The sequence below is a fragment of the Petaurus breviceps genome, unplaced genomic scaffold (genome assembly GCF_028583685.1).
Source record: "Petaurus breviceps papuanus isolate PSGF00001 unplaced genomic scaffold, PetGlider_PUasm1.0 90752, whole genome shotgun sequence".
NCBI lineage: Eukaryota > Metazoa > Chordata > Mammalia > Diprotodontia > Petauridae > Petaurus > Petaurus breviceps.
In genome coordinates this window covers 11,822,366-11,849,876 of record NW_027187336.1, presented here as the reverse complement: position 1 = coordinate 11,849,876, position 27,511 = coordinate 11,822,366, and the positions used below count along the sequence as shown (strand labels likewise).

At 35.6% G+C, this 27,511-nt stretch overlaps 1 protein-coding gene across 3 annotated transcripts in view; it reads left to right on the top strand.

The window, feature by feature from the left end:
* DARS1 (aspartyl-tRNA synthetase 1) overlaps nt 1-21,342 on the top strand; it is a 93,804-nt gene extending 72,462 nt beyond the window's left edge. For 2 of the 3 annotated variants that reach the window (XM_069067853.1, XM_069067852.1), the window contains exons 9-16: nt 397-531; nt 3,123-3,270; nt 5,285-5,431; nt 15,587-15,629; nt 16,527-16,607; nt 17,858-17,969; nt 18,138-18,209; nt 20,658-21,342. In XM_069067853.1, coding sequence (XP_068923954.1) covers nt 397-531; nt 3,123-3,270; nt 5,285-5,431; nt 15,587-15,629; nt 16,527-16,607; nt 17,858-17,969; nt 18,138-18,209; nt 20,658-20,749 — 830 coding nt within the window. In that variant the 3' untranslated portion in view covers nt 20,750-21,342. The remainder of the gene's footprint in view (nt 1-396; nt 532-3,122; nt 3,271-5,284; nt 5,432-15,586; nt 15,630-16,526; nt 16,608-17,857; nt 17,970-18,137; nt 18,210-20,657) is intronic. The other variant, XM_069067854.1, reaches the window with a different exon arrangement.
* Nucleotides 21,343-27,511: the final 6,169 nt, after the last annotated feature.

The following is a 27,511-nucleotide window of genomic DNA, read 5'->3' as shown; positions in this document are numbered from 1 at the left end:
TGCGTGTTCCACAACGCAGCAAGCAAATTGCATCAAGAACTATTTTCATTGCTTGGGTTTCTTTCAAAACTGGTGTTGCAGCCATCCTATTTGTTTGAGTAGATACTATTTCATAAAATTACTAAATACATCAAACAGGGAAATCTCATAAAATTCTCATGCTTTAATATTTTAATGATGCCTTTTAGATGCTTGCTTAAATGATTGCGGTATGTTTAAAAAGAAGTCCTGACTTTCACATGTATCTGTAAATTTTTCACTTACATTTCATTTTAAAGGTAAACAATTTAAGTTTAAAATTTAAGTTTAAATTGTTTTTCCTGTGAGGCTACATATGTGCTATTCTTTAGTTTGGTTATTCTTTATTATTATAATGTGAATATTGTTCTTTTTCAGCTGCCAGTGAAGGAGGAGCCAATGTATTTACCGTATCATATTTTAAAAGCAATGCATACCTGGCTCAGTCCCCACAGCTATATAAACAGATGTGTATTTGTGCTGATTTTGAAAAGGTTTTCTGTATTGGACCAGGTAAGATTTTGACCTGCTTGATTTTATTTGGCTAGTACTATATGTATGTTTATAATTTGGGGGCAGTTAGATGGCACAGTGGATAGAGTACTAGACCTCAAGTCAAGAAGACTCACATTCCAGAGTTCAAATCTGGCCTCAGACAGTTACTAGCTATGTGACCCTGGGCAAGTCCCTTACTTCTTTTTGCCTCAGTTCCTCATCTGTAAAATGAGCTGGAGAAGGAAATGTCGAACCATTCCAGTATCTTTGCCAAGAAATCCCCAAATGGGATCATGAAGAATTAGACACAATTGAAACAACTGAACCCAAAAAAAAAATTATAATTTAGGAATGTGTTTAACCAAAATAATAGTATGCTTTGAGTGTTAGAAAAATCCTTTCACTGATTAGGACTATACGTTAAACAAAAAGCCTTGTGGGCTAAAGGACAGACAGTAAAGGCAGGAAATTTAGTCCAACCTCTCCCAAATAATGAATCCTGTCTATAAATTCTCATATTATATTACAAATGGTAATCCAGACTATGATGGAAATCATATGATATGAAATGCATATCATTATGGGCAGGTACCCCAATTCAGTTTACCAGGTTCTGATACATTTTAATAGGCATTAAGTGCCTGTTTTGTGCAGCTAATATAGATACCCTCACCCTCAAGCTTACAGTCCACTGAGGAAATGTGACTGTTAAGTACTACACGCTAGGAACAGTGTTAAACTAGAGAGTGTTTTTTTAAAAAGAACCAGACTGTCCAAGGCCTCAAGATTTTGCTTGATGAGGGTCAGTTGAAAAGATCAGGGATGTTTAAACTAGAGAAGAGATGACATGAGGGGAACATAACTACTATCTTTAAGTATTTAAAGGATTCTCACATGAAAGGATGAAATTTGTGTGCTTTGGCCATAGAAAACAAAGCTACAAATAATAGGTAGTAATTACAAAGAGACAGATTTAAGCTTAATATAAGGGAAAGATTACTAATAATTAGAGCAGATATGTAAGTGAAGCGGGTACCTCAGGAAGTATAAGATTCCCCCTCGCTAGATGTCTTTAGGCAAATACTAGATGACTATTTGTTAGGTTCATTGTAGGGTAGACTCTTATTCAAGTATCAGTTGAACTATATGGTCCTTAAGGTCCCAATGATGAAATTATTGAAAGCTTGTGATTATAATTTTGATTACTTCAAAATATTTGCTTTCCTTAAAATCTAATTGGGGGGGTGGGGTTGTGTGTTTTTGTTAAAGTCTACCCCAAAAAAAGGTATTTGAGTAATATATAAATTATAGTACTATTGAAAGTTACTTAAATTTACATTCTGAATGAACCATTTAGTAAATATTAAGTGCATAAGCTATACATACCTACATTCTGCTAATTATAGTAAAATATAAAAGAATTAAGATACTGATCCATGATCACTGAGAAACTTAAACTCTGGTTGATGAGAAAGGATATAATGCCATCAGTAACCTTAAATCATCAGTTCTCAGATTTTTTTTTGGTCTCAGGACTTCTTTACATTCTTAAAAATTATCTAGGCCTTCAAGTTGCTTTTCTTTATGTGTATTATATATTGATATTTACCATATTAGAAATTAAAATATCTTAGTATCTTATATAAGTGCTTTTGACCTCAAAGACTTCCCGAAAGGTTCCTCAAACTATACTCTGAGAACTGCTTCCCTAAATAATAGCTCCAGATTGTAAGGTACAGGAATGTGCTAAAGTTAAGAGAGTTACAAAACATAGGCAGGAGTCATTTGGGAAGTAGAGATGGTGTTTGGACTAGTTGTTGAAGATTGGGTAGGATATGGAGAAAGAGGTGGGAAGAGCATTCAAGCAAATAATATGAGAAAAGGCAAGGAGACAAAATTAAGCTTGGAATCCAAGAGTAAAGAGAGAAGATACCAATCTAGTGGATTGGTAACAGGATTTTCTGTTTAGGTGTTGGGAAGGTAGAGAGACCAGGGCTCCAGTTGCTTCACCTGCTGTGAGCAGATAAGGTTAGATGTTCGTCTAGAAGCCCTATTTTTTGCTATTAGGTAAAATCGTTCCTTCAGGGTTAAGTCCCTAGGTAGATAAAAGCTTTGGTGGAAGCAATTAGACCCCTGTGCAGATAAAATATATTTACTGTTAGTCATCATGGTTATAGTTTATCACTTGTTATGGTCTATATTTGAATTAACTAGTGTGCACAAAATTAAAATATAGTTAAATATATCCAAAACCATACAAAACAAACTTTAATATATTTTTCTTGCTTTAGAAGATACTTCAAGGTCTTACCCTGTCTTTTAGTCATCGTGAACATCATTTATCTTTGTACTAATGTTCATTGATCGTAATCAGATTTCTAGCTTATGGAAGGCTAGATAAAGCCACTTTTATTGGATTAGTTTTCTTATAGAAGTTTGTAATAAACTTTTACAATCCAAAGGGAAGTCAAAGCAGATACTATGTCATAACCTCTCCCAACAGCCTCATTTGAGTGGCACAAATGGGGCAAAATATGTTTTTGAAAGTATAGTAATTTCCTCAAATTCTGGAGCACCGTTTATAGTATAATCCTTATTTAATGTTACAGTATTCAGAGCTGAAGACTCTAATACACATAGGCATCTGACAGAATTTGTTGGTTTGGACATTGAAATGGCTTTTAATTATCATTACCATGAAGTAGTAGATGAAATTGCTGACACATTGGTACAGATATTTAAAGGACTTCAGGAAAGGTAAGGAGTATTATTTTATATTTCTCTGTATCTCCTTAATTTCTCATTATAAGTCTCAGAAAAGTAAGGGTTCTTGCATAAGAGATACTTAAGCTATCACTATCAAACAGTGTAAATGAAGATTTGTTAATAGATTTAATCAGTGAAGAGGGTCATACTAAATATCATATTAATCTAAATATAGGCTTCACTTTTGCCCCCAAATCTTTCTTGTAGAAAACTCTGGATGACTTATAATCACATTCTCATAGCCATAGACAAAGCTTAAGCATAGCTGGTCTCCCCAGCATAAGTATTAGCATTGGCTTCCGCATTAGCTCACATTGTAGAGAAGGCTATGCCAGATAATCCCCGGTGTTTGTGCTTCAAGAGAAAGAAGGTACATCCCAACTCATTTACACACACTGAGGGGCTCTCCACATCCAGTATGGATTATGGATAGAGATCTCACTGTAAGGTCCTTCATCTCTAAATTAATTCTTTCTCCTTTTCTCTCATATCTAAGAGCAGGGGACTTGTAAAAATGGGAGGGGGCAGCAGAAGTGTTAATAATGAGTTTCTATGACTATTCTCAGGAGAGCCCAAGCAAGTAATTTCAAGGGCTCAGAAATGAATTATTGATTTAGGATAGCTATTCTCTTAGCATAGGCACAGATATTTTCTAGCAATCTTTATCATTGCCTTATTAGGATATGAGAATGATCTCATATCCTACCCCTACCTTCCACCCCCAACACATCCCTATCCCCCGTTGCCAAATACTTATATGTCCTGTTTTTAAGTCTTTGTTTTGGAGTTCAGTACAACTCATAATTCCCTTTTTCTAGCTATAATTAAGAGATCTTTTTATTGAATTGAATAGCCTTTTTAAAAATTTAATCTTCTTTTTCACTTTTGCAAGTCAAAAATTTGATTGTAGAATTGTTACCTTAACCATTTAAGCTGGGTTTTTGTTTTTGTTTGGGGGGGGGATGTTATGGAAGCAGTTTGCTTTGGTATCTTCCCAACTCACTGCCATTTTTTTAATAAACCCAGCTTGAATCAGTCAACAATTAAAGAACCATTTACAAATTAGAAAATAACTAGCTACCATTATCATTGCCCTCCTTTAAGTTTATCCAAAAAAAGGATACATATTTGTCTTATAATAAATTTGTAATATTTGACTTGCTTTTGTTAGGTAAATTTATCATTTGTTGACCTGAACATTTAAAATAAAAGCTTGATTTAGATAAGCCCATACAATAATTTTAAATTTCTGTGTCAGCGTTATAAATTGGAAAATGAGGTAACCTAGATTAGTCAACTGACTGACTTATTTATGATGGACAATAGCTAATATACAGACTTTTGATATAACATTCATACCTTGAATTCAGTATGAAGAATTTAATTATTGAAACTAATCATTAACTAAGCATCTGTGTTTCTTGAAAGTTTCAATGGTCTATTAAGAGACGATATAATGTTTGTCCAATTATACACCTTTTGCAGCTGCTTGTAATGAAAGAATGAGGTTTTATACTTCTCAAGAAAAAATATGCTTCATAATAGATGTATTAGAAAAATTCATGTTCTTAAATTTCTTAATTTTTTTTCCAAGCTGGTAATGTGTATTGACAGAACTTAAAATTTTTTAAATCGTTGTTTTACCATTGATATACCAGTTTTAATAGGTAGGATGCTTCCTGATCAAATCCTGTGGCAGCTGGAAGCCCACTCTCTTCCTCTGAAAAGAACTAGTGTTGAGTGTGAAGAAATCTTAATTGTAAAGTTGTTGCTATGGTCATGACAATAAATGATTAAGTGTGAGAAATTCCATGAAATATTTGACATAAAGTGTTTACATTAAGTTTTATATTAATTTAGATAACTTTGTGTCCATAGCATTCTTGGTCTATACTCTGATTCAGAATATGATTTTGTGTATTGCAACAGTGGCATCTTGTGGGGAGAAAATGTTCATATAAGCTTTTTTTTTTTTAAGAACCCCCAAAATATTTTCTCTTCATAGGTTTCAAACTGAGATTCAAACAGTAAATAAACAGTTCCCATGTGAGCCTTTCAGATTTTTGGAGCCAACCTTGAGGCTAGAATATCGTGAGGCTTTGGCTCTGCTCAGGGAAGCTGGAGTGGAAATGGGAGATGAAGAAGATTTGAGGTTTGTGCTTTGGAAAATGAGAAGGACCTTCATTAATATTTTGCAGTTTTAAAAACTATAAACTTTCAACAGTTGAGTTTGACAAAACTCTTTCTCATGAGTTTCCATAGAATATGGTTTACAGTAAATATTTTTTCTTATATACCAAGTTATTAAAGTTTAAAAGTTTGCAAGGACTTTGTGAAAACTTCTGTAGTTTGAATTTATTGACTAATTCATTACTTTTGTCCTAAGTCAGCAGCTTTTAAACTAAAGCGTATGTGCTTTGCAATATATTAAAAATTGGAGTTTGCAGAGAACCTACCTCATAACAGCCCTATGAGGTAAATAAATACAAGCCTTATTATATCCCAGTTTCACAAATGAAAAAACTGAGGCTCAGTTCTCACAGCCAGTTAATGTCAAAAACAATTCTCAAAACAAAGTCAATATTCTGACACTTCTTGATGTTCCTTTGCTCTCATTACTTTTCTTGAGTATCAGCTACGTATTAACCATTTTTATTCTGAACTTTCCAGTCTAAAGGTAATTCTTGGCAGCAAACAAAAAAACAAAAACGAGTTGATACCTCTCCATCATTCATTATCATCATCATCCTAAACACCTTGAGTAATGTTATATTTATCTTTCTTTGATCTTCTTGTAAAACTTTTTAGTTGTCCTTAGCATTCATTGCCAATATTATTAGTTCATTTTGAATGTTAGTCTTGCTCATATTATTCTTATAGGACCATGCCACCTTTTTATTTTTTTAATCATCCTTAATTGCCTTTGCTTTCATCTTCTATATTTTAAAACCATTAATGTGTTATGTGTGTATGTCTGTCTTTAGCACCTCTCCCACACTGGAATTGTTTGTGTTGACAGCTTCAGAATTTCATCTTGAGAGCTTTCTGTGTACCCCTTAGCTCATCTTTCCTTGGAGATTTTTAAGTCATGGGATCTACTTAACATTTCTCTGAAAGCTTAACCCCACCATAAGATAACTTCATATTGGTCTCTGCCCAAAATCTTGTTGTCTTTTCCCAGATCTTCTTTGCTACAGCAAACAAACAAAAAATTCTATTGACTTACATTTTCACCTTACCATTTTAGTCAGATTCATGAACAAGAGGCCAAGAGAATTTTCCTTCCTTCCCATCTTCTCTTTACTCTTCTGTGTCACACATTCTTAAGATGATTTTGGCAGGTGTCCCCAGAGTTTACCATTCTTTCTTTTTGAGCAACCAAGTTCCTCCTTCTTGGTTGGTCAGAATCATGCAGAGAAACAGTTCTCTTCATTACTACTTACTCTGCCTTTTGAATTTACCCAGGATCACACAGATAGTCAAACCAAACTCCTTTCTACCTTTCTGCCTTATGTTTTTCTGTATATTGGATATGTCATCTTATAGGTAAATAATTGTTCTAGTACCGTTTTATATAACCTTAAATTTTTTTTAACTTTAAAAAAAGTTTTATTTTGAATTATTTTTTTTTTCTTCTTCCTCCTCATCAGGAAAAAGAAAAGAAATAAACCCTTGCACAAATATGCAGCTAGGCAAAGCAAATTTATATATTGGCCACATAGAAAAATAGTATTTTTGTGTGTGGATAGATTGTGATGGCACAATCATGTATCACAACTTGTTCAGCCATTCTCCAATTGAAGGGCATCCCCTCAATTTCTAATTTTTTACTACCACAAAAGAGTTGCTATAAATATCTTTGTACATATAGGTCCTTTTCCTATTTGTTTTTTACCTCTTTGATTTACAGATCTAGTATTGGTATTTCTGGATCAAAGGGCATGCACAGTTTTATAGCCCCTTGGACATAGATCCAAATTGCTCTCCAGAATAGCTGGATCAGGTCACAACTCTACCAACAGTGCATTAATGTCTCATTTTTCCCATATCCCCTCCAACATTTGTCTTTATTCTTCAGTCATATTAACCATTCTGATAGGTGTGAGGTGGTCCTCAGAGTTGTTTTAATTTAAGTTGTATTTAATTTTTCTAATCAGTACTGATTTAGAGCATTTTTCATATGACTATAAATTACTTGGATTTCTTCTTCTGAAAACTGTGTTCATATCCTTTGACTATCAATTGAAGAATGCTTGTTTTCTTGCAAATTTGATTCAGTTCTCTATATATTTGAAAAATCAGAGAAATTTGCTGTAAAAAAAATTTTTTTTCACTGTTGTAAATCCTGTGTATTTCCTTCCCTTCTATTTTCCCCATTTATCCTCTCTCTTTCTTTTCACCCTGTCCATCATCCAAAGTATTTTGCTTCTGACTACCACCTTCTGCAATCTGCCTTCCCTTCGATCAGGTACTCTCCTCCCCCAACCCCAAGCCCTTTCTCTTGTACTGTTCCCCTCCTACTTTCCTGTAGGGTCAGATAGATTTTTCTGTCCAACTGAGTGTGTATGTTATTCCATCTCAGAAGTTGTTTTTCTTTGAAAGTTGTTATTGTATAAATTTTTCTTCTAGTTTTGCTCACTTCACTCTTCATCAGTTCATAAAGGTCTTCCTCGACTTTCTCTGAAACTATGCATTCATTTCTTTTTTCTTTTTCTTTTTTTTAGAGGGGGAGTGTAGGGCAATTGGGGTTAAGTGACTTGCCCAAGGTCACATGGGGTGTGTGTGTGTGTCTCTGTGTGTCTGTGTCTGTGTGTGTGGTGTCTGAGGCCGGATCTGAACCCAGGTCCTCCTCACTCCAGGCCTGGTGTTCTACTCACTGCAACCACCTAACTGCCCCGCATTCATTTCTTAAAACACAATAATATTCCATTACATTCATATCATAAGTTGCTTAACTAGTCCCTAACAAATGGATACCGCCTCCCCAGTTTCCAGTTCATTGCTACTACAGAGCTGCTATTAATATTTGTGTACATATGTCACCTTTTCCTTTTCCTTTGATGTCTTTGAGGTATCAGCCTTGCCATGGTACCACTGGGTCAAAGGAAATGGGCAGTTTAGTGATCTGGAGAGGGGGACGTAGTTCAGGACTCTTCAGAATGTCTAGACCAGTTCACAGCTCCACCAGCACTAGAGTGATGTTCTCATTTTACCACTCTAACAATTACCACTTTTCTTTTTTGTCATCTTTGCCAATTTGATTTGTGTAAGAAAAAACCTCAGATGTCCTTTAATTTGCATTTCTATAATTTTAGTCATACAGATTGCAAAGAATGCCTCACCAAGGTGTTTTATTTGCATACTTTTCTTAAAATGGTCACATAAGTAGCCAGTTTTACCTTTATGTGTGGAAAGGAGACCCAGTAGTGATTGGTAAGTAGCTCCAAGCTGGTAGTGAAAACCCTTAGCCCACAAGGAAGTAGAAACAAACTACAGCCATTTCCCTTAGGCACTACATTCCCCTGTTAGGTAACACAGCTTTGATAAAGGGAACTTTGATTTTAATTCCCATTGTTCCTTGGAATTCCTTCAGGAAATAAAAAATCCTGTTTTTTCTTTTCAATTTTAAGTTTATATAAAATCCCAAGACAGTTATCTTGTCATTTATCCTTTGTTGAAGGGCAAGATAAATATACTATTATTGTTGGAAATGAGCAAGGTTTTGACTTTATACTGTTCAGAAGGAAGAAAGTGTTAAATTTGGAGTCAAAGGACCCGGGTTCAAATTCTGCCTCTGATATCTGATACCTGTATGACTTTGATCTCTGTAGGCCTCAGTTTCTTCATCTGTTCTCTTCTGATTCTCCTATTTGTCTGCTCCTCGGTATCTAATGATGGATCTTCATGCTTTGCCTATAGTTATACATACAGCATAAGGCTCTGTCCCTGGTCTTCTTTTCTTTATACTGTTTCACTTGATCTCATCAGCTCCCCTGGATTCAATTATCATCTCTATGCAGATTATTCTCTGATCTATTTGTCCAACCCTAACGTCTTTCCCAACCTCTCCAGTCTTACATCTCCAGCTTCCTAATGAAAATCTCAAAACTAAGTGTCCTTTAGTCCCCAGATTCACTATGGTCCAAACTCAACTTATCTTCCCCTACTCCTTTCTCCAAGCTGTTCTTTTTTTTTTTCCAGAATTTATTTATTTTTAGTTTTCAGCATTCATTTACACAAGATTTTGAGTTCCAGATTTTCTCCCATTCTGTCCCCTACCCCCCAAGATGGCAAGCATACTGATTACCCCTTCCCCTCTTCTGCCCTCTCTTCTACCCCCTCCCATTCTCTCCCTTGTCCCCTTCCACCTTACTTTCTTTTTTTTTTTCTTTTTTATGTTTTTTTATCCCCACCTCTGATCTGCTCTCTCCCATATTTTCTCCCATACCCGTTTCAACTTTTCCAGTAGGGCATGGTGGATCTCTATATTTCCCAATTATATGTAAAACAATATTGACAATAGTATATATATATATTTAAACATTTGATTTTAAAACTTTGAATTCCAGATTCATTCCCTTCCTCCCTTATCACCCACCCTTACTGAGAAGATAAGCAGTTCAGTATAGGTTGTACATGTGTGGCTAATGCAAAACAATAACATAGCAGATATATTGTAAAAGACTGACTATATTTCCCTCTCTCCTATCCCACATGCCACTTGTTCTATTCTCTACTTTGATCCTGTCCCTTTTCAAAAGTGGGTGCTTCCAACTTCCTTCACCCCCAGCCTGCCCTCCCTTCCATCATCCCCCCCTCACATCCTCTCCCCCCCCTATTCTCCTGGAGGGTGAGATCCCCTATTTAGTGTGTATTTCCCTCCCTCCTCAAGCCAGATTCAATAGGAATAAGGTTGACCCATTCCCTTTTGCCTTCCTATTCTTCCGCTCCATTGTAACCATTTTCCCTTGCCTCTTCTGTATGAGATAGTTGCCCCACTCTGTCTCTCCCCATCTCCTCTCATTATATCCCTCTTACCTCTTAATTTCACCATTTAAGTATCATCCCTTCCTGTTAAATTGGTCCCGTGCCCTCTATCTATGTATACCTGTAAACATATATACACACATTCACGTATGTATTCATATGCCTGCATACCCTCATATAAAGACATATATATATAATATATATATATATTTCTAATCCCTTCAACTACTGAGAAAAGTTTCATAAGTTACAATTATTGTTTTTCCATGTAGGAATGTTAATAGTTCAACTTTGGCCAAGTGGCTCAGCAAGCAAGAGCACCGGCCTCAGTGCCGGGACGACCCAGATCAAATCCGAGCCCAGACACCCAGCACCACACCCAGAAACAACAACTGGCCGTGCAACCCCGAGCAAGCCACCTAACCCCAATTGCTTAAAAAAAAAAAAATAGTTCAACTTTGATAAGTTCCTTATGATTTCTTTTCCCTGTTTACCTTCTCATGCTTCTCTTGCTTCTTGTATCTGAATGTCAAATTTTCTATTCAGCTCTGGTTTTTTCAGCAAGAATGCTTGAAAGTCCTGTATTCCACTGAATGACCATATTTTCCCCTGAAACAGGATACTCAGTTTTGCTGGGTAGGTGACTCTTGGTTTTAATCCCAGCTCCCTTGACCTCCGGAATATCACATTCCAGGCCCTTCAATCCCTCAGTGTAGAAGCTGCGAGATCCTGGGTTATCCTGACTGTGTTTCCACAATATTCAAATTGTTTCTTCCTGGCTGTTTGTAATATTCTCTCCTTAATCTGGGAATTCTGGAACCTGGCTATAATATTCCTAGGAGTTTTCTTTTTGGGATCTTTTTCAGGAGGTGATCAGTGGATTCTTTCAACCTCTATTTTGCCCTCTGGTTCTAAAACATCAGGGCAGTTTTCTTTGAGAACTTCCTGGAGGATGCTTTCCAGGCTCTTACTTTGGTCATGGCTCTCAGGCAGTCCAATAATTTTTAAATTATCTCTCCTGGATCTATTTTCCAGGTCAGTGGTTTTTCCCAGGAGGTATTTCACATTGCCTTCTATTCTTTCATTTGTTTGGATCTGTTTAACAGCATCTTGATTTCTCATAAAGTCATTAGCTTCCATTTGCTCCAATCTAATTCTGAAGCAATGATTCTCCTCAGTGAGCTTTTGAGATTCTTTTTCCATCTGGCAAATTCGACTTTTTAAGGCATTGTTCTCCTCATTGCCTTTCTGAGCCTCCTTTGCCATTTGAGTCAGTCTGTTTTTTAAGGTATTATTTTCTTCAGTCAGGCTGTTGACTCTTATTTCATAATTTTCTTGCATTGTTCTCATTTCTCTTCCCAATTTTTCCTCCACTTCTCTTATCTGCTTCTTAAGGTCCTCTATGGCCTGTAACCAGCTTGTATTTTCCTTTGAAGCTTTTGGTGCAGGAGTTCTGACTTCACTGTTTTCCTCCTGTTCCATGCCTTGCTCCTTCTTATCCCCAAAATAGGGGTGTAATGTTGGAATCTTCTGTCTGCTTTGTTTCCTTTACCTGCTCATTTTGCCACTCAATGATTTGACTTTTGGGCTTTTTGCCACAGTAGGACTCTGCCACCAGACAGGGGAGTTTTCGTCCCAAACGCTGGGGTTTTCTCAGCTGCCGGAGGTATTAGATGGGTGCCCTCTCTGAGGTCTCCACACGCTCTGGCAAGCTGGACACACACCCCAGGACCTCCACCCTAGACTGCAATCCAGATCCAAGCAGGTTAAAGCAAGAGCGATGACCCCTCAGACTGGTGCTTGGTCCCCCTACACTCTGCAGGCCAGGAGCTGAAGCCGCCACGTGGCGCTGGCAGGCTGTGCCGGCGTCTCAGCGGTTTCTCGCCCCGGGGGTAAAAGCCACACACTCCCATTTACTGGGTCCCAAAGTCCAGAATGCACTGGCCTCTCACCTTGTCCTTCGCATCTATGTGTTGATAAATCTGGAAACGGCCACAGCTGCTGCTGATCTGGAGTCCCTCTGGCTGGCGGCTGGTCAGGCCTGCCCTGGGGCTAAAGCCTCGGCATGGGGCTGGGCTCGGCTCCCAGAGCTTTGCGCTGGCTGATTCCTGCCGGCCTGCCAGGCTGTTCTCAGCAGGAGGTTAGCTTCTCTGTGTCATTTTGTGGGTTCTGCAGCTCCAAAGTTTGTTTAGAGTCCCCTTTTTACATGGATTGGGGAGGGTGGAAGCCGGAGCTGCGGGAGGGTCGTGCTTCTACTCCGCCTTCTTGGCTCCGCCCCCCCACCTTACTTTCTCATAGGACAAGATAGATTTCTATACCCCATTGCCTGTATATCTTATTTCCCAGTTGCATGTAAAAACAATTTTTTAACATTTGTTTTTAAAACCTTGAGTTCTAGATTCTCTCCCTTCTTCAAGCTATTCCTTCTTCCTAACTTCCCTGTGTCATATCTTGGAACCTAGGTGTCATCCTTGACTCCTCATTCCCTCCTACCTTGCCATATCTAGTCAGTTGCTTTTGCTGTTGTTGTTTGGTCATTTCAGTAGTTCCCAACTCTTTGGGACCCCATTTTGGGGTTTTCTTGCAAAGATACTAGAGTGATTTGCCATTTCCTATGAGGTACTGAGGCAAACATGACTTGCCCAGGATCACACAACTAATGAGTGTCAGAGCAGATTTGAACTCATGAAGATGAGTAATTCCTGATTCTAAGCCAAAAGCTCACCAACTAACTGTTCCAAATCATTTGCTAAATCATGTCATTGCTAACTTTGTAAAATCTCTAGTTTGTGATTTTTTTTTTTTGCAGGGCAGTTGGGGTTAAATAACTTGCCCAAGGTCACACGGCTAGTTTTTTGTTTGTTTGTTTTATGTGATAAGTATCTGAGGTTGGATGGGAACTCGGGTCCTCCTGACTCTGGGTCTGGTGCTCTATTTACTGCGCCACCTAGCCGCCCCGTCTGATTTTTTTTCTCTGCCACTTTCCAGCACCCTAGTATAGTCTGTCATTACCTCTTACCATTGATTGGTCTCTCTGCTATTCCAATCCAGTCAGCCATCAAATTGATCTTCCTAAAGCAAAGGTATGACCATATTATACACACCACCACTTTAGTCTACTCCAGTAGCTCCCTATTATCCCCAGTATCAAATACAGAGTTCTCTGCTTGACTTTTAAAATTCTTCATAACCTGGTCCCTTCTTGCCTTTCCAGTCTTCTTCTACCTTACCCCTTTCCAAATACACTGTGATCCAGTGACACTGGTCTCCTTGCTGTTACACAAGATACTTCATCTCCTGTCACCATGCATTTTCATAAATGTCCCCCTGTCTGTCTACCTGGCCTTCACTTCTCAGTTAAAGTCCTACCTTATGCAAGAAACCCTTGCTGAAGAAGTGGGTTTCCAAAGAGAATATCTTTCCTTGGTTCTTGGACAATTTTCTTCATTGTGGATAATATCTGTCCCAAGTAATGCTGAAGATACAGGACATTAAGTAATTTGGATGTGACAATTAGACAGACAGCCACCTTGAACTCTTAAAAAACAGACTCACAATCAGATGGGCTGTCTGGAAATTACTTTTTTCTGTAGGTGAAGTGGGCTTTCTGTTCTGTAGACCATCCAGGATGAAGTATTGCTATTCATATTTATGGAACACTAATATGAATCCATTGCATTTGCTAAGCCCTGTTATGTTACAAATAGCCAAAAAGTGCTAGAATACCAATCTCATGATGGAGAAAGTGTTCAAAAGGATGCCTTGTTGCAACATTTTTTTTTTTAAGCAGTTGGGGTTAAGTAACTTGCTCAAGGTTACACAGCCAGTTATATTGTGTGGATGCCAACTATCTGAGGCCAGAACCGATCCCGGGTCTCCTGACGCCGGGGCTGGTGCTCTTACTGTGCCACCTGGCTGCCCCCTGCAACATTTTTAAAAGAAATAAGTACCCTAAAAAAAAAAATAAAAAGAAGCCCTTCTTGGTCCTTCTAGTACCTTCCCTTTGAGATTATCTCCAATTTATCCTGTGTATATTTTGTTTGTTCATTAACTGTTTGTGTTTTGTCTCCCTCATTAGACAATGTGAGATTCTTGAGAGCAGAGACCTTTTTTTTTTGCCCCTTGCTGTATCCCTTTCTTTGTACTTCACACATAACTAGGCCCTTAATAAACATTGTTGAAGCAAAATTTATCTGATAAAGGGGTCATTTCTCAAATACATAGGGAACTGAGTCAAATTTAGAAAAAGAAGAGCCATTCCACAGTTGATAAATGGCCAAGGAGTGTTAACAGGCAATTTTCAGAAGAAATCCAAGCTATCTATAGTCATGAAAAAATCCTCTAAATCACTATTGATTAGAGAAATACAAGTTAAAACAACTATGAGGAACCACCTCACATCCACCTATCAGAAGTGACAAATGCTGGAGGGAATGTGGAAAAGTGGGTACACTGATGCATTGTTGGTGGAGTTGTAAAGTGATCTAACCATTCTGGAGACTAATTTGGAACTATGCCTAAAGGGCTATAAAACTATGCATACATCTTGACCCATCAATACCACTTCTAGGTCTATATTCCAAAGAGATTGAAGAAAAGGGAAAGGGACATATATTTACAAAAATATTTGTAGCAGCTTTTTGTGGTGGCAAAGAATTGAAAATTGAGGGGGATGTTCATCAATTAGAGAATAACTGGACAAGTTGTAGTATATGATGTGATAGAAAACTGTTGTGCTATTAAATCCTGAGAAGACTTTTATGAACTGATACAAAATGAAGTGAGCAGAAACAGATCATTGTATACACAATAACAGCTGTATTGTAATGATCAACTGTGAAAAGACTGCTCTGAGCAATACAATGATCCAAGACATTTCAAAAGGACTAATGATGACAATTGCTCTCCACCTCCAGCGAAATAATGAGCTCAGAGTAAAAATTGAAGTACAGTTTTCTCACTTTATTTTTCTTGACTCTTTTTTTGCTAATATGGAAATATATTTTGCCTAATTCCATGCTTATAATGGATGTTATTGCTCACCATCCCAATGGGAGGGGGAAGGACTTGGAGGGAGGGAGAGAATTTGAAGCACAAAATTTAAAAATAAATTTTGAAAATAAAAACAGAAAATGCTTGTTGATTTATAAAATGAGGGAGTTGGACTAGAATAATGTCTGAGGTTCCTTACTGCTCTAAATTTGAAGCGAGGTATGAAAGTTCCAACATAGTAATTTTTAAAATTACTCAGTGAAACTTAAAAGGGCCTTTTCTTTAAATGTTCCAGCCTTGACTAACTCATTTCAAATTTCAATTTCAGTACACCAAATGAGAAGCTTTTGGGTCGTCTGGTAAAAGAAAAGGTAGTATTTATTATTTCTTTCTTGGAATTTCCAAAAGACTGAAATGTTTCTGTATTCCAGTGTTAAATCATTAATACAGCTTGCTCCAAATGTATCTAATAACAAGATAAGAATAATAGAACAAATTTCTAAGAAAATTTATGTTGTTTAGTAGAATCTGGTAGTATTAACTTTGAGAGTTGACTAGTATATTCAAAGGTATACAAAATGATTTTCCGAAGATAATACCCCTGCAAATATTAGCTCCTTTAATATTGCTTAAAATAATTAGAGTTAAAGATTTTTAAGCATATAAAAAGGATCTTAAAATTCCTTGGCATTCTTTTGAAATGTTTATTCTTTAGCAGTCTTGAGACTTCTGTGTGTCTTTGAGAGGAAAGAGCCCTCTCTGAAATAACAGTTCATTTTTAGCCTTCTGCCCAATTCTTTGATGTTTTGAGAAAGGAAATTTAAAGCTAGAACTTAAAGTTTTAATTTTGTCCTAATGTAAATACAAACTTGGGGAGGGAGATTCTAATAAAATTAAAAGCAGTTCATGAGCTCCTCCTGCTGGCTGTTAACAAGTACAAAACAGACTTAGAAGCAAGACATTTCTGGAAATAAAAAATTAAGTAAACAAAGTTGAGTAATTTTGTTTCTGCTACATAAAAAACTTTTACAATGCCACTTCAAGGGAAAAATCAGAAATGTAAATTTTCATTGCATTTTCAGTTTAAGTAAAAAATATATATATAATTGTTTCTCTGCCCATTTAAATGGAAATGCTACAGTCTCGAGTAAACTATATTTTATTGAATTTTCTTTTATTCCAAAAGGAAAATTGTGGTCTCAATTTATTTTATTGCCATTAAATATATTTCTTATTAACGCTGTCAAAAATATTTCTTCTCTTTAAAGTATGATACTGATTTTTATATTCTTGACAAATATCCTTTGGCTGTAAGACCTTTCTATACTATGCCTGACCCAAAAAATCCTGTAAGTACTTTAGTTTTAATTAGTGTTGGTGTGGGGGGTAGAGTTTATGTTCATTTTGGGAAAATTACTTTCATTATTTTATTTCATTTAAATTACAGCAGTTATATAGATTTTTACTATTGTTTCTGCCTGTAAAAGCAGGTCTAATAATACTTGAAATCTGAATGTTATTCCCTCAGTTTTCTGTTATATAACCTGAGACTAATATCATTAACATGGTAGGCTATGTTTTTTCATAATGCTTTTGAGGGGAAATGATCACATAATTATAAAATTATTATTATATTGTATAAATTATCTTAGAAGTTTACAAGTTATCCCATTATTGTCAACTAACCTGATAATGAATAAATTGACATAATATAAAATCCAAAATTATTTTGCTTATTTTTTTTAAAGTCTTTGAATCAGATTGATAATTTGCTCAAGTATAATAGCCTAAAAGTATTCTGTTGAGATCAGGGTAGTATAATCAAACGAGGAGGAAAATGTCTGATGATAAAATAAATTAAGGTAAGTATCACATATTTAACTACTCCCTGAAATCTACTGTAGTGTCATGCTTAGTGAATGGTTGAGGGGGTAATGTTGACAGTAATATGATTAAGGTTCATTCTCTTGAGCAGTATAATCTAGTTTTTTGAAAAAGTTAGTATATTGTTTGGAACCATTGATAGTATTAGTTTGTTAAGGAAGTAGAGATGTTCCTCACTTTGGAACTATAGTATTCGCCAGCCACAATTTTTTTATCCCCATATTTAAATAGAGATGTAGGACTTTTTTTTTCTTTCTCCTTTTTTAAGATTAGATTTAAGCACAGTGTAATGGATAGAGATCTTCCTTGGTGCAAAAAAGACCTGAATTGAAGTTCTGTCTCTGGCACTCAGGTTTTGTGATAATGGGCAAATCATTTCATTCTCAGTACCTTAGACAACTCACCAAGATCATAGGTTACAGAACATTCCCATTTTGGGGTGGTAAAAGTTTCCTTCTCGGGAGTTACCTTCACCATTCAAAGCACAAGTCCAAACTGTGTTTGTGTTAATAGGTCACATGGCTATGAATAGGAATGGGGATTGCACCTAGGATGTGATTGGTGTAGGGAACCCCTCCTAGGTGAGGAGATTCAGTCAACCAGTGCAGGCTGGCACCTTCTCTACATCTGTAAATACTAATAAAAAATCCATGTAATAGGTATTATAATAGATAAATAATTCATGATGGAATAAAGCCACTTTTGCTTTTTCTAGAAACAGTCCAACTCTTATGATATGTTCATGAGAGGGGAAGAAATCCTGTCTGGAGCACAGAGAATTCATGATCCTCAGCTGCTAACAGAGAGGGCTTTGCATCATGGAATTGGTAACTTCCTTAAATGTATCTGGGGAAGAAGGAAGGCAAAGTTCATTTTAAATAAACAGATTTGCCCATTTCTATGATGAGTTAATGACATGAAAAAAACTTTCAGTTGAATAAGTTGAAAATTATGCCTGTTTTTGTTCTTGTTTTTTTTTTCCCCTCCTTTTGTAGACCTGGACAAAATAAAGGCTTATATCGATTCCTTCCGTTTTGGAGCTCCTCCTCATGCAGGCGGTGGCATTGGTAATATTTTTTTAGTATTACTGTGTCATATCTGGTTACAGTTAGAATTTTATTTGAGAAAATGATAAGTCCTAACTAAATTTCATTGTAACTGAATTTCAAAAGTGTTTTGCTAAGGCTTAAACAAGAAATGTCAGATAATGCTCAATTTTAAATATTTGTAAATCCCACAAATTGAATTGGAAGATCTCTTTTAAGTGAATAGAATGAAACAAAAGATTGACGAGACAAAATTCATTTACTGTAGTTTTTTGGAATTTTGTGTTCTGAAATTCTTGTTTTCAGTGCTCTAAAATGAGGAATGTCAGGCAGTGATTTTATTTTATTCATAATGAAGTTCAAAATACTGGATGTACTTAATAAATTGAATGTCCAATTTTCCATCTCAGTCCTTGAAGATTCTCCTTTTGTGTCAATTTTTTAAAAAGTGAACTCTATGATATTAATCAATAGGGTTTAGTTGAGATTTAGAATTTCATTGAAATAAAGAACAGTTTTCAGAATGTGGAAAAGTGTTTAATGTAATTTATTATTCTATAGCTATAATTGAGTTTTCTGATTTTATTTTAGCTAAGAATTGTTTAAAGTAAGATTTTCCTTTTTTTCCCCCCATTAGCATTTGGAAGAAAGTTGGGGAAAGTTGGGTTAGCTGCTTTTCCCCACCCTGACCACTTGTTCATAGTTATCTCTGTCTTGTCTATTTTGTATAGGGAAGGATAAACTAATTTTAAATATCATAGTATCATGGATAGAGCTGGAAGGGACCTTTGTCTAATAAGATGAAATTTAATAAAAATAAACCTAAAGTCCTACATCATGGACACACACAAAAAAATCAGCTGCAGACATGTTTGTTTGAAACAAACATGTTTGTAATGTACGAGATCTGACCATTTTCTATAGGCTCCAAATGAATCAACTCTGACATGTCACCAAAGAAAAGAAAAGTGCAAGTCTTCTAAGGTGATAGCCTGTGTTGTACTCAGTTGTTGACTTTTAATGAGGACATTGGCAGCCCTAGAACATCTCCAGGGTTAAAGAGCCAGGATAAGGAACCATGGACCATGTGGGCCACATAGTGATCAATTGAAAGAAGTAGAGATTGAACAAAAGATTTAGAAGGGATAGGAGAAGTCTTCTAATTCTTAAACATGGAAGCATTGGTTAGAGCTTACAGGAGCAGATTTGGGGCTAGATCTGAGGAATTTTTTAAAAAAAACAAAAATACAATGAGAACAATCCAACAATGGAGTGGGCTCCTTGGGGTGTAATAGTGGTTTGAAAACCTCAGTGGAAATTTCTTAGGTGAGGTCAAATAGCCATGTATAAGGAATGTTGTCAGGGATGGATTGGAATAATAGCTGAGGACCCCTTACTACTCTTCTATAAAATGTAAGATTAGGGAAATTGAAGTATACTTCTTAAATGTAAGCTCATATTATTATAAGGTTCACTTATGACAAATAATCAATAGTCTTTTCATTAAATTGACATAAAAAGAATAATTAAGCAGTTTAATTTTTTTCAACCAGCTTTGCTATTTGGTCATTTATCCTAACAAATATTCCCAGTGGATAAAAAGATATGAAACTACTTTCTTAAGTTGCCCCAAAAAATAAATTTTATTTTATAGTCATACTTCATACATTCATTTAATTAAATATTTATTAAACATCTTTAATATGTAGAACACTGCTAGTTACTAGAGGAAATGCAAAATTTCAGTGTTGAATCCTTGATCGATAAATGATTAATCCATGATTCAATCCATGAATCTTAGACAATGTAGTTAGGAGAATGTGGCTTATACACAATAACTATGTATTACAAAAGAAAGTAAATTCATAAAGAGGGTATTGTGCATTTGAGACCCAAGAAAGAACATCATTGGGAAGAAAAGACTAAAGAATGCTTTGTGAAGGGTATTCTATTTAATTTGGCCATATTGGGAAAAGACAGATGTTACTTGAAGTATTCTTTTAATCCAAGACCATCCTGCAGTTGAATGTTATAAAAAAAACCTCATAAGGTGTTAGTGACATGATTTTTATTGAATTCTGTACTGTAATGAATTAGTTTCAAGTGTGACTTGAAATATTATAAAATTCTATACACCAAAATAGAATTCATTCATATACTGTTAGCATTTTTTTTTTCTAATGGTCACATTGGTTGAGGTAATTTATCTTTGGGCAGTAGTGGTGAGCTTATTACAGAATACCTTCTGGAGAAGATTTTTAAATCATCTGATCCAGCACCTTAAGTGTAATCTAGATTTCTGAATTGACAATTAACATGTGCCAGTAGCTCAAAATAATTTTGTTTTTCTTACTGAGAGCAACTGTAAGATCTATTTCTATTCCATTAATATTGATCATTTTGAGTGAGTCAGATCCTAAGAAGATTTTTGGAAAAAGAAAAGATTGCTAAAATCTCTTATTTTTACAGGGTTGGAGCGAGTTACCATGCTGTACCTCGGGTTACACAATGTTCGTCAGACATCCATGTTCCCCCGTGATCCCAAAAGATTAACACCTTAGGAAAAATTACTTTTTTATTCTGTCCAGTAACCTGCTGTTGATCAGGCTGTTTGAGTGCTCAAAATATGCAATAGAATAAATATCTTATCTTCTGAAGTGCCACAATTTTTTTTGACTCACTAACTGCAGTTTAGAGAAGATTTTAAGTGTCTTGGACATTCTCTGATAGGAAGTGCTTAAATATTTTGTATGAGGATTTCATATTTATGTTCATTCATATTCCGTTATCAAATTTTAACAAATTTCTAGTTAACATTTTAAAACTTTACAGTTGTGCAATAAACTTTTTTTCTATCCTATCTTACAAGGGCCATAAAATTGTATCTTAAAATTCAGTATTTCAGCCAGTTTTTAACAATTGTGAGTGACAGTGTTCAAACACAGCCTAGAAAAATATTGTGGAACATGAGCACCTTTCTGACTGGGATATCATGGGAAAAAGTAGGAAATAATAATGTTTTAATTTTTTTTAAATTATGATTAGACATCATGTTAAAGCAGGTGGAAATGCTGGTAGGAAAACAAAATTTTAATGAAATATTGTACTGAGTTGTCAATTTTAAGATTGAGTTGCAATAAAATTCTAAAATTGGTCTTTGTCTTTTTTATTGGGGAGGGGATTTCAGGGGGATTTGAGTTTAACAATTCTAATGTCAATTTATGTTTTCACAGGGAAGATCCTAATATAATTGATTTATGTGATAACCATCTTTTTTCTAGTTTTTAAAAACAGAAACAGATACTTGTCAGAGTTCAATATAATAAATATAAAGAGTGTACTCTGTATTTGGCAGCAGAGGAAGTTAAGGAGCCTTCTGTTTGGTTCTGTCGCAGTGCTGAATAATTCATAGACTGAAAGAACTGGAAGATTCATGGGATCATTTCGTCCCGCCCATTCATTTTTTTTTTTAAAGCAATTGGGGTTAAGTAACTTGCTCAAGGTTACACAGCCAGTTATTTCTGGGTGTGGTGCTAAGTGTCTGAGCCCAGGATTTGATCCCCAGGTCATCCCGACACTGGAGCTGGTGCTCTTACTAGCTGTGCTACCTGGCCACCCCAGCCCATTCATTTTTAAACTTGGGGTCCAAAAGTATTGGTACTTTGATTAAGGTCACACAGGTGTCGGCATGGCGTAGACTTGGATTCCAAGTTTCTTTATTAGCTATCCAATTCTTTTTTAAAAATGTTACTTTTTATTATCAATCAGTAAACATTAAGCACCTGCACGTGTGACTGGCATTGTACTGAACACTGGGGATACAAAAAAGAGCCAAAATGCAAACAACTAGACAGTTATATATAAAGGGAGGATACTAGAATTAAGAGGGATTGGGGAAAGCTTTCTATATAAAATGGGATTTTACTTTGTACTTAAAAGGCAGCCAGGTTCCTTCAAATCCTAACTAAATCCCACCTTCTATACCCCCCTCTTCATTCCAGTACCTCCTTTCTTTTAATTATTTCCTAGAGAGAGAGAGAGCTCACTTTGTATGTAGTTGTTTGCATGTTGTCTCCCTCATTAGGGGGGAAAAGAAGCCAGGGAGTATGCTGTAGACAGAATTAAAGGCATAAGGGACAACCAGAGAAAATAGAGGGAACGAGTATTTTGGAGGCCAGTGTCACTAGATCAGAGTTGGTGTTGGGGGACTAGGTTATGAAGACTTTGAATGTATTTTGGGTTTATTCCTGCTATTAAATAATCAGGATGTGAGGTGGTAAGGGCCTACACCAGTGTCAGGAGAGGAGGTGTACTTGAGGTATTACAAAAGTAAAATTTATGAGCTTAAGTATCAAATAGAAACATTTCAATATATAAAGAACAAAAAGGGATTGTAAATGACACCACTTCGTCTGATTTCTTAACATATATTAAATTCAACATGGTAGAAACAAAACTGCTTTGGGTCTTCATTTTAAACTCTTGCATTTTTTCAAATATTTCATTGATAGTTTGGGATTTGTATTTTTTTACATCACTCTCTACCTACCAATTCAAACCCTTCCCCTACTCTTCCTTGTAATAAATAAGCATAGGCAATCAAAACATTGACCATGACTAAAAACCTGTGTTATATTATACCCGGGGTATTTACTTATCTGTCAAAAGGTAGTAGAAATTCTTTATCAGTCTGATGGAGTCCTGATTGGTCACTACACTGATCAGTTATTTCTGGGTGTGGTGCTAAGTATCTGAGCCTGGATTCGATCCCCAGGTCATCCCGACATGGACCGGTGCTCTTATTCGCTGTGCTACCTGGTCACCCCTATTTGTTTTTTAAAGTCAGGTTGTATAGTGTATATACACTTTTAACAATTAAAGGACCACCTTTAATGACATCACCTCACAGGTCTTTCCATATGTCCTTGTATATTTTTTAAAAATTTTAATATTTCATTCAGAGACAGTATTGAGTAGTGGATAAAGCAAGAATTCTTAACCTTAAGTCCATGAATTTGGTTGGATTTCAGGGGGTCCATGAACTTAGATGGCGGGGCGGGGGAAATGCATCTTATATTTTCAGTAACCCCTAAATTTAATATTTTTTTCAAATACTTTCTAAGAGACATCCATATGCATCAAATTGCCAAAGAGGTCTGTGACATTAAAAAAAAAAAAAAACTAAGAGCCCCTGCCCTAGAGGAAGCATTTTTGTTGTTGTAGAAGTGAAAGTGTTGAAAATCTAGGCATGAGAGAAAGCATATAAGACAAGGAAGTGGGAAGATAAGGGCAAGACTAAAGAATGGCCAGGAATCCAGAAGGTTAAAACATTGTGGGGTGGCTAGGTGGTGCAGTGAATAGAGCACCAGCCCTGGAGTCGGGAGGACCTGAGTACAAATCCAGCCTCAGCCACTTAACACTTACTAGCTGTGTGACCTTGGGCAAGTCATTTAGCCCCAATTGCCCTACTTTCCCCCCTCTAAAAAGCAAAAAAAAAAAAAAATTAAAAGTTTGGGGTGGCCAGGTAGCACATCGAGTAAGAGCACCGGCTCCAGTGTTGAGAAGACCTGGAGATCCAATCCTGGGCTCAGACACTTAGCACCCACCCAGAAACACCTGGCTGTGTAATCTTGAGCAAGTTACTTAACCCCAATTGCTTAGGGGCGGCCAGGTGGCTCAGCGAGTAAGAGCACCAGCTCCAGTGTCGGGATGACCTGGATCGAATCCAGGCTCAGATACTCAGCACCACACCCAGAAATAACTGGCCGTGTAACCTTGAGCAAGTTACTTAACCCGGATTGCTTTAAAAAAAAAAAAAAAAAAAACATTGTGTGTATGAAATAATGCTGGCAAAAGTAAGGTTAGAACTAGAATGTGGAAAGGTTTTCCAATATCCAGAATTTGTCATCCTATAGATTAATGAAGCCATTTTTATAGCATTTTATAATGTGCTTTTACCACAACCCTGTGATATAGGTAGTATAAATATAACTATCCCTCATTTTACAGATGAGGAAACAAGCTCAGAGAGGACACTACTGTAGAGAATATTTACATTTAGATAGCCATTCATTTAAGGTTTACAGGCCACTTATGATAAGGATATTGGCACCAAAATGTCCTCTCCCCTAACCAGAAACTTTGTCCCTGGGGGAAAACAATGAAAGCCAATATAGTGTTATGAGAGAAATAGCTCCTCTCTGAGTTCATGGATGAATAACTGCAGCTGAAACTTTTACCATAGTGTAGAAATCATAGAGGTAAAAGCTTACATTTTATTAAGTGCAACCATAGATTCAGACTACAGAGAAAGCAATAAGTCTGATAGGATTCTAACATGGCCTCTTAATAGGAAAATTATGTCCAAGTGATAGAAAAATAATTCATTTCCATATTATAATCTTGTCCATTCTTCTTAGGACATAAAAGGACAACTCCATAATCCTATAATCCTATTCTTCAATGTCATAAAAATTGAACAATATTAAATGGTCATAATCTCATCCATAAATAAACCTAAACAGACATTACAAGTAAATTAAGTCAGGTTACAGATTAAACTACATTCATAGGGTTCATAAAGAGGCTAATTGAGAGGGAAGATTTACATGTCAAGAAATCAGGGAAAGGAAAATTGTATGAATTAATATCATGATTTTCAGAGGCTCAAGAAAGCCTTTGATAATGAAATAGGAAAAAAAATTTACATTCATAAACTTACCATCAGAAGACAATGTCTCATAGTAGAGAGCTTTGAAGTCAAAAAGACCTAGGGTTCAAGTTCTGACTCTGGGACTATTAGTTGTATGACTGTGGGCAAGTCAAAACTCAGTGATCTCAGATAACTAAAACTTTTAAGTTTTAGACAAACTGCCAAAATGCAGTGGTAGAATGTGTTTCTACACTGGAAACTCCCCACACCATTGAAATCCAGACCACCTCACCCCACAAAAATCCAACACACACAATGTAAAAAGAAAAAACAGGCAAAAAAAATTATGTATATATTTCATTTATTCTATCATAATATAATAAGTATTGCATTTACCTTTGTAAACTTTTGACTAAAAGACCATTGCATGACCTTTCTTCTATAAACATACTCCACATAAGGTTGCCCTAACCAACATTTTGCAATAACATTGGATCATAAAGCTAGAACTGGAAGGGAGCATAGAGGTCCCTTCTAATGCTCTCATTTTACAGATAAAAAAATGGAGACCCAGACTGGTAGAGTACCACGTGTAGCTGAGAAACATACATTCTCCTTTCTATTTCTATTCAGTAATCACCAAAGAGAAACTTATATCTAATTTTTCTAAAATTCTACTCAGGTCTTTAATTTCAATCTTTTTTGTTGTTTTTTGTTAAACTGATCTCAGGCTGATGGGGTAAATTGAGGTTCGCTATTATAATTTTGTGGTCTATTCTTTCTTCTAATTGATTTATTCTTCAAGTATTTAGAAGCTGTTATCTTATACATATATGTTAATTCGTTGTCTTTGTTACCTTTCAGCAAACTGTAACTTCCTTCTTATATCTGTTTTAAGTCTATTTTTGTTGTTGTCTGGTCTGAAATCATAAAATTGCTATGCCTTTTTTGTGTTTACCTGAGGCATAATAGATTTTGCTGACCCCTTATTTTAACTTTTTATGAGTCTATATTTCAAGTGTGTTTCTTGTAAAAACATTGTTGGATTTTATTTTCTACTCACCTCTTCCATTTTATGGGTAAATTCATTCTATTCCCAACAACAGTTATATTAGCTAATCATTTATTCCCTTCCATTCTATTCTCATACTTTTTCTTTTTTTATTCTTTTTCCTTTATTTTCCTTTAACCTTCTCTTCACTATCCTTTGTCCAAGTTTAAGGTTTGTTTTGCTTATGACTAATCCCTCCCCCTTATGTTCTCCCTTTTCTTACTTCCTTATCTATATAGTACTGACTTGAATATATTTCTATGCCAAACTCTGTATGTGTGTGTTCTGTGCTCTTTTGACCAGTTTAGAAGAATATGAAGTTCAAGTGACACCAACTTTCCCCACTCCTGGGTTTGGTTATGGTTCTACTTATACAACCTGATTATGTATCTTTAAAAGTTTTCCTAACTTTTCTCCAATTTTCTCCTCCCCCCTCCTTTTTTTTCTTACATCTTCAAAACATAACAAAACTATGTATAGGCCTTCTGTCTCACTCTATCTAACTATGATGCCATGTGATATTAGGACTCTAAAAGAACCCTTTTGCCATTCCCCCTATCCATTAGAATGTAAATATGTTTTTTAACATAAAAACTGCACAAATAGATGCAAAAAGACAAATGTATATATCCTTTATTGCTCACAATGCAACAAAATTATATTAAAGGGCCACTGAAAAAGTATTAAAAATCAACTGAAACTAGATAACAACCCTAAAGGAAGTATTGATTCAAAGAACAAATAGAAACAATAGGTAATTTAATTAAACGTAATTATAACAGTGAGTCAACACTCTCAAATGTTGAGGTGCAACCAAAGAAGTCATTAGAGGAAAATGTATATCTCTAAACATTTCTTAAAAAAAAAAAAGAAAAGAATTGGAAATGCAACTAAAAATATTAGGAATCCAACACATTAAAATACTCCAATTAAACACCAAAATAGAAACCTTGAAAATTAAAGAAAAAATAAGCAATGTTGAGAACAAAAGAAAAGCATTAAATTAAATTATGAGCTAGGTTTTAAAAAAAAAAACTAATAAGTTGTTAAATAATTTGATTTTTCAAAAGAGGAAAATCAGATTACCAGTATCAAAAATCAAATGAGAATTCACAACAAATTAAGGATCAAGATTATTAAAAACCATTTTGCCCAATTATATGCGAACAAGATCAATTCCTATAAAATAAATTAATATTTACAAAAATATAAAATCAAATGAACAGAACAGAAAACGGAGTTAATTCAATTTCAGAGGAAGAAACTGAACAGGCCATAAATGAACTTCCCAAGAAAAAAAATCAATATTTATTGAACACCTACTATATGCCAGGCACTGTGCTAAGTGCTGAGGATACCAAAAAAAAAAAAAAAGATAAAAGACAGTCCCTGCCCTCAAAGAGCTTACAATCTAATTAGGGAGATAACATGAAGATAAATATCTTTGGAATGAACAGAATACCTACAGTATAAGTAGGAAATAATTAAAAGAAGGAAAACACTAGAATTAAGAGGGGTTGTTCCTGTAGAAGATATGATTTTATTTGGGATTTAAAGGAAGTCAGAGAGGTCAGGAGACAGAGCTGAGGAGGAGGCATGGAAGACAGCTGGAACAGATGC